Source organism: Leiobunum rupestre, chromosome 4 (assembly GCF_980474605.1).
Source record: "Leiobunum rupestre chromosome 4, qqLeiRupe1.1.hap1, whole genome shotgun sequence".
In the NCBI taxonomy this organism is placed as follows: domain Eukaryota; kingdom Metazoa; phylum Arthropoda; class Arachnida; order Opiliones; family Sclerosomatidae; genus Leiobunum; species Leiobunum rupestre.
Genome location: NC_143387.1, coordinates 74646651 through 74655000, shown reverse-complemented (window position 1 = coordinate 74655000; position 8350 = coordinate 74646651). Strand labels below are relative to the sequence as shown.

The 8350-nt window shown below is 39.2% G+C and overlaps 1 protein-coding gene across 1 annotated transcript; it reads right to left on the bottom strand.

Annotated features, from left to right (window-relative positions):
- Nucleotides 1-5147: 5147 nt before the first annotated feature.
- LOC149949042 (uncharacterized protein F54H12.2-like) lies at nt 5148-6494 on the bottom strand. The gene has a single exon (XM_090171222.1). The coding sequence runs from the start codon at nt 6492-6494 to the stop codon at nt 5148-5150; it is 1347 nt and encodes a 448-aa protein (XP_090027348.1).
- Nucleotides 6495-8350: the final 1856 nt, after the last annotated feature.

The window sequence follows — 8350 nt, the reverse complement described above, 5'->3', positions numbered from 1 at the left end:
TATCTATTTCATTGGGCACATTTACATTATCATTACACTGGTTTAAAAATTCGTCTGCACCATTTTCCACAACATTCCCACTATCATTAATTAAATTAACTTGAGAAACCTCATTTTTTCCTATTTTGTGCTCTTTATAAACGTGCTTTTTAAGAGACAAGTAACTTTTGAATAATTTTGAAAAAGTCGCAAAGCAGCACTTAAATTGACGATTTGATTCCTCAGAATGAAGCAGTCTCGTATGTTTCAGCCACGACAAAGGCGAAAAACGTTTTAATCCACATATGGAACACACAAAGACCATGGTTAAGTCCAAATACTAAACAAAAATATTCGATAAAATACAAAGTATTAATTTTAGATATACAGCGATTAGTTAATTAATCCATGCTCCAGCGATTGTAATTATCTTCATAATCCTTACTACTATATTTAAATAAACTATTTTACGTGAAGGCAATAAATTTTTAAATTAATTGCTGGGTTATTTAATTTAAAAAAATGTGGCAGTATTAAGAATAATACTGGTGTACCTCTCTAACGTATATGTAAGCTTATTTCCATTTTTTTAGTATACCTACTCCTTTACTGTACAATGCATTATACGTGAAACCTTTGTTTCAAAATGAGAGAGGCCCTAAAAAGGGACGTTTTTTTTACTTGGTTAATTATCAAGCTTTAAGCGCTTCGTTGGCGAAGAATTTGGGCTACGGTCCAGCTTTCGCATTTTTAGGGGCCGTCTCCTTTTCGACACCAATTTAACGGTTACGGCGGGAGAGTGTTGAGGTCCCAATACCGCGGTGGAGTTGTCGGAGTCACGAGAGACTGACGCGGCCGGTTTTTGGACATTTCATTCAGCCGCTCCCTTCTCTGCTCCTCTGGCAAATCTAAGTACCACTTTAAACGAAAAGACTGGTAAATAATATGCTAAACTGACACGATTAATAAAAATAATTAAAATGAAAACTAATTTTATACTTTTTCACAAAGCTGGCAGGCTTGTAAAGGGAAAGCTTTTTCCTTACACTTGTAAGAAACTGCCGGCTCCATGTTTCTCAGCAACCTATAGTATAAAAACCAATAATGATACATATTTGCAGATGTTTGACTTTAGTTACCACAACATAGAGGTCGGCGTTTGAATAAGAAATTATACGATTGTTTATATTTATCCATAACCGAGAATTATTCAGAAATATTCGAAAAAAATGATTAATTTTGCATGTTAAATCGTTGTTTAATCGTAAAATGTATTCGTTTAAATCAAATAATACTAATTTTAATGATTAATTGAAATTTTGGCGGTTAATTTATTTGTTCCGCCGACCTCTACCACAACACATACCGATCAAACTCCGATAACTGGGAGTAGTCGATTTCAGTTCCTCCTGACGGAGGAGGACCAAATCCCCAGTACTTCACCGGGGAATTCCAAAGTTTAATAGGCGAATGCCTTGTATGCAAAGCTGGTTCGTTCATCTGTTAGAATTAAATATGCGATTAAGTTATAATATCATTCCACGAAATCCGTATAAGTTTAAGTTACTTACCTCGGTTGTCACGAAGGATAAAAACGACTTAAAATATATTAGTGGAAAAAAACGCTAAAAAGAAACGCTAAGAAAAACGACTGAGGATACAATGATCGACAAGGGACTGTGGTCCATTTGTGGCTAGCCTACCTATTTATAGGAAGATCCTTGCCCCTCCCCCATCTTCCCACCTCCCTCTCTAGTCGTGCCAAATGAACGCTCTATTCCCGCCTTCCATACGCTTCTCTAGAATCTCTACTGGATATGAGTTTAACGCGTACGAAAATGGTTTTGAAAATCGCGAACGTTTCTACAAATGTAAAAACGACTTTCAATTTTAAATACAATTTCTAATTTCGTAGTAAAAATTAATATAAATTTAAAGTGGGGATTATTTTTCGATTAATAATGCAAGTTTTCATTTCATTTCCATCTAATTACCAAGTTATTTTGTGAATTAAATTAAGCTTAATTTAAATAAGTAATATTTTGAACTTTGTCTGAAGCCTTTAAAAATGAATAATAAATCATTTTAGGTAAATTATTACACTAGATAATGCTTTAAGGAGACAATACTTAGTTAAACTGCGCCATGATATAAAATTCTGAGCTAGGAAGGTCGTCATCTGTCTCTAAAACGCTGTAACCCCCCCCCCCGCTTTACATTGAGTGAAGCAAAGAAAAAAAAAGATAAATCTACCCTTTTACAAATACCTCTAATCCCTTTTCACAGGGAGCTTTCACCACTACCTGCAGCTGGGGTCCAGACACGAAGACGCCTCTTGATTTTCGAAGCTGGGATTTTAAAAACCAGCGTCAAAATCATATCCAGTCTATTGTAATCAATTAAATTAATATAATAAACCAATCAATTAGTGAATTACATTCGTACAATAAAGTAGTAAGATTTTCCCGCTTGTACCACAAGTGGTGCCCTGTGGTGCCGTGGTGCTCTGTGGTGCCGTGTGGTGTTCTGTGGTGCCGTGGTGTCCTGTGGTGCCGTGGTATCCTGTGGTGCTGTGTGGTGTCCTGTGGTGTCAAATATTTTCCTAGTTTACCTAAGCGAGGCAGATGTAAGATATGGCTTATCGGTACTATCTAGACGAGGCTAATAAGAATAGACGCGTCGGTACTTAGAGGACATAAGCAATGGCGGAAACTGAAACTAAAATTAGACACGTGCGATTTGGAGTAACGATTGTTTACGTCATCCCGCATGAGGATAGGGTAAATTATGTATTTCGGCAGTCTATTTAGTTTACACAGCGAATCAAATGCGTGTACGAACCTATGCTGAAACCAATACTGAAACTAAAACTAAAACGTATGACGAAAACCAGTGTTTTTAAACCTTTTTAGCACGTGACTGGTATTTCCCAGTAAACATTGTGAAACGTACGCGTTGGGTGGAGCAAATCTAATACGTCATGGAAAACCAGTGTTTTCAATCCATTTTAGCACGTGACTGGTATTTCCAGTAAACATTGAGAAACGTACGTGTTGGGTGGGGAAAATCTAATACGACATAAGGTCAAACTGCATCTTATAGTATCAAAGGTCGATATATCCATAGTATAAATGCCAAGAAATCCCAAAGAGAAGCATATTTTCACGGAGCTCTCCGCAACCGCAAACAGACGCTGTTTTCTAAGGATATTAAATAATGTAAGTAAAATCTCTTAACATAAAATACTTTTCAACTTAGTTTTTTCGGGAATAATATTAAGCCTTGGTCGTTTGAAGCTAAAACTTGAGTTATTTACAGGGACAATACAAACGTTTTCGAAATTTCTTCGAGCAAGTCGGTTATAATCACTCCCGCTTGTAAAATTAGTCTAGGATTTACGGACGGGTCTTCCAGCATTGATCTAAGCGAGGAGGAATACTACCAGCTCTATCGAATGAAAGACGAAATCACACGGTTTTTTCAAAATGATGACGCCATTCCAATATCATTATTCCTCGAAGGTTCGACACATAAACGTCTCGAGGCCAAGACTTATCAAGATCGCAAGACGCTTAATATTCGAGAAATGACGACTGGCAACGGTAAAAACTACGGGGTGTTATTTCCGACGAGAACTGGTTTTGCCATTGGATCTGTACTGTGGGATACACGAAAATGCTGTCCGAGAGTAAACGTGTCCACCAAGCGATTAAGGAGATTGTTGTTCAACAGCTCACCACTTATATGAAAAATACGTGTAATGGGTGTCTTATAGACGACCCATCGCAATTGCAACATGAGTGCGTTTTACATGATTGGAAGGAACGTGTGGACATGCATATTTCAAGCGCCATTAGTAATTTAAATATCGAGTCAATAACGGAAGTTTTCAATAATTCGACATTTTTAAGTTTTGAATTTGTAAACAAATGGTTACTATAATTGTTTGTGCTTCTAAACAGTATTTGTAAATAAATAAAAATTCTGAATTTTCAAATATAAATATTTCCCGTAATATTTCTTATTTTAAATTTTTCCTTCATATTTAATCTATAGATAAGTAAACTAAAATAAAACCCAAGATAATAGATAAGGAGAGAGGCGATAATATTTCTTAATTTAAATCTTTCCTACATATTTAATCTATAGATAAGTAAACACAAAAAAATCTAAGATAATAGATGAGGGAAAGTCGATTTTAAATTGGGTTTTTAAAAGACGTACCAAAAATTGAACAGTGGTTGGGAAATAAAATGGACGATAACAAATGGGGAATTTTTTTAATTGATAAACGAGAAATTGGGGTATTGGTTAATCAAATAAACGGACAGTATAAATAGGTGGTGTCCTAGTTTCAAATTATCAAAAGTTCCTGCTTCTCCGAAGAGACATCCACTGAACTCCCTCAGTCGTAAGAATATTAGTTTATTTTTTCTCTAATTTTAACTTAAAAATAGTTCTGTGCGAATTTTGTGGTGCTAAGTTCTCGGTAAACAAAAGTTTACTAAGACACAAGCGAGCAAAGCACGAGGATATCAAATATCCATGTCCGCAATGTAATCAATCTTTTAACCGTCGTGATGCCCTCCGAGGTAATAGGTAGGGTGGAGGGGCTCACTCCGTGCTCTCCGCGCCGCGCCCGGGGTAATCCGCCGCGCTCGAGGTAATCCGCGATACGCGCCGCCGCCGACGCCGCTGCCTCTCCGCAAAAATAAAACCAGGGAAATAAGAAAAAAACTTTATTGAATATCTCTTGTACATAAATTCCGTTATCATTTTATCATTGACATTCTTATCTTTTTTAAATTTTGAAAGAATATTATACATTTTTATACCTCTACATCTATACAAGGCGAAATAGACGCAGTATCCCCCGCATGTCTTGCTAAAATGTCCTTGCAACTGTTTTGAGTTGAAAGTGACGGTTAAACTCTTTCTTTCAACAAAATCCGAAACTGTCCAGAAATTCGGTATTCCTATGACGTGAAAAGTATATAACGGTCCAATGCTCGCCGTTTGTATTAGATAACCCCGTATTCACAATGTAAAGCGAGGGAAACGTTTTTACGTGTTTGGGAAGGTTGTCCGCGGCGAATATTCCACGAAACGATCCCTTGGTGTGCGGGTCTTTTTCCATTATTTTGGTTAACTGTTCCGAGTCCATTTCATCAATTGCTATAATCGTAGATTACGTTTCGGTTTTTATCTATTTCAATTAAATTTTGAAATTCGGCGTAATATAAAACGCTAACAGTCTTCGGTAAGTCCTTGGCGAACTTTAATTCTAATCGTAAGTTTCCGTTCTTTATCAACTGGAATTGCGAGTTAGAGCTACTGAGATCGGCACTCAGGTCGAATACGAATATACAGTTCCCATGGGAAAATTCTTCGCGAGATTTAAAGTTACCCTCGTCAAGGAGCCATTGCGAAGTCTGGGTGAAAAGATTGATGTACGATCTCATATACTGATTTTCTCGAAAATTGGGTGTCAAAGCTTTATGAGGGATACTGGTTCCGTCTAGGAATAGCGCTATATGATTTAAATCAAAGTGTTCGAAATTGAAAGGCGACTGCGTGTATTCTCCCAGATAAGCGTTCTGTTCCACGAGAGCGAAAAGGACTCTTTTGGGTAATTGACCCATGAACAAATTATCTCGAACGCAAATTTTAGTCCCGCTATTTATGGAGAAAGAGTTACATTCGGTTCGAGTAATGGGGTATTTCATGGTAGAAAGTTCCAGACATTTCGCGTGAGAAATTATAATTTCGGGAGTCAACTTTACTTTCCTGATATACAGGGAAGCCAACTCGTATTGTACTTTCCACTTGACTCCACCAAGAGCGTGAATACAAAATTCGTTAGGACTTTTAATAAATTTGAACTTTAAGTCAATCATGTTTGGGATGAAACGCGACTGCTGACACAAGTCCGCGTGAACCGTTCCCATCAAATCGATCGTTCCTTGTTGGGCAAAATTCATTCTTTTCTGGAATCCTTCGTTTTCCGAAGGAGTGTCGAATTTCCCAGCGGTATCTTTGAAGAACAACGCCGCCGTTAGATAACTCGTTTTTGTCGGTCCTCCAAATGTCACGGCGGTTTGAAACATGGACTTGTACGGATAATTCTGCGGTGATGGCGTTACCGACCTGTCTCCCAACGACACATGCACTTCGCTAAAAAGACTGGAATGAAACAGATTTATGGGCGCTACCTCATCCTCTGGCGTGGTGATTGTTTTGCCATCAGCCGAATATACCGCCGCCTTCGGGATTGTCTTGCCATCCACCGGGTCAACGAGTCGAACTTGTAGATGGAGTAGCGTTTTTGACATGTCAATATATGTTTCAGAGTTTCCGGCCACGTTGAACGTAATTGTTGAATTTTCGTTAATGTTAGAGATGGGGCTGTACTCGACCCATTCGCCACTTACGATGCTGGAGTTAGTGAGCGGGACATTGAAAAGCTCCAATTCGGAACTCACCGACGCTCGCGAATCGGGGTGGATGTGTGCCATATTATATTAAGAAAAAATATCGGAGGGTTTAAAAAACGATGTTCGCTTCTTCTTGCTCGAGACTGAACTGATTAACCTTTTTCGTTTACAATTCCTTTTATTCCCGTTTCCGGACATTTTCTGTTTCACCACGTCATTCAATTCCAAAATTGTTTCCTTCCCCACCGTCGTGCCGTTTCTTTTAAGCGAATCCTTAATCGGTACACCACTAGCGACGTCCGCCGCAACTCTAGCCCCGGTTTTCAAAAACTTTTTTCCTAAGAAAATGGCGCCCTTTTTCAAAATCGGGATAGCTTGTCGAAAGGCGGAGGCGATGAAATTTCCAAGACCGTAACCTCGCTGAACGGCGAGACCTTGATAAACGGGTATTGACCCATTTCCCGTCTGATAATGTTCAATCTGGCTTAAAAAATGCCGGTCGTAGTCCGACTGATTGATTGGTGAAGAGTGTTGATACTTCATGATGCGTTTCGTATAACGTTCACAATAAGAATGAGGAGTGTACGTTTTTCGTGTCCTTTATTTATAAGGGTGTCCACAATCTTTGAGGTCTAAAGTGTAGAGTTACGTGTACCTTTCCTCTTTCAAACTTTACGGGGACTCCCATCTCGCTCATAACGTTAATTTCGATGGATTGAAACGTATTGAAGGAAACCGGCAGGTATTGAGGTCGGGAAAATTCTTTGTCCACCGTGTCGCCGTCTCTCCCTTGCACGCTCGCTATTCGGAGCAAAGGCACGTGTACGTCTCCTACAGCTCTGCTTTACACAATATCAGAATATACGAATAGAGAATGAAGACCGGCGTCCAAATCAACAGGGAACGTTGCCGTTCTGATCTGGGCGAAGCTTGTAGTTTTCGTTGCATCTTTGGAAAATCCCATCATGACCGCCAGGGTACCCGGTATAGTTAACGAGTAATTCGTTTTAACGGAAACCTCCACGCGACGAATTCTAGCGATATATCTAAACACGAATTTCGCTTCCACAGGCGTGTCAGGATCGAAAATATCATCTTCGGCGATATCGTCTTCGTCGTAATTGAGTTGTTCCAAAAGGTCCTCGATATTTCCGTAGTAACCAGCTGGTAGTTCTATCATTTTAAAGTATCCACTGCTAACCATAGATTTCACAGCGCTAGTTAAAGTCAACGCGTAGGATACCAGCATATTGTTCCAAGTGTGAGGATAGCTAATCTCCGCCAAAGCCACCTCGTAGGGTCCCTGCAGTTTTACCGATTCTGGTAAATATGTACGGAATTTACTGGTCGTGTTATTCGGGAAATAACTCATAGACGAATCCGAAGGTAATGTAATGTAGAAACTCATACTAAATCAATTTCTCGCACCCAGCTGTCGAATGATGGGGGATATCCTTTCCAGCGAACCAGCTTTTCTACACTTCCGTCTACTTTTCGTCGTGTACGTAGCACTTTCTCAATTTTTAAAGTGCTATTATTTAGGTCCTTCCCTACTTTCTGTAGTTGTTCTCGGTAGAAAATTCCCGTAATGACCTCGTTGTCCAGGGCGCGTATCTTAAATACCGGAGGGCTGCGGGGTAACCTCTCGGATATTTTGAAAAGTTCTTCAGACCACGTGGGAAGGTATCCTTTCTCGAAGATGTCCTTGCGCGTACTTATCCGAACTACGTCGTCAACTTCGAACGCGTACGACTTAGGTAGCGCAAAATCCACGTCACCGTAGAGGTTTTCCCAAACACGTTTCGAACTTGATGACGTAACTTCTACGGGTGTGCATTTGATCGATCGGTGATAACTAGTGTTATACGCCTCGACCATTTCTTTTAAAACATCGATATATTTAAAAGTATTATTTTCCGTAAAGTAGCGATACATCC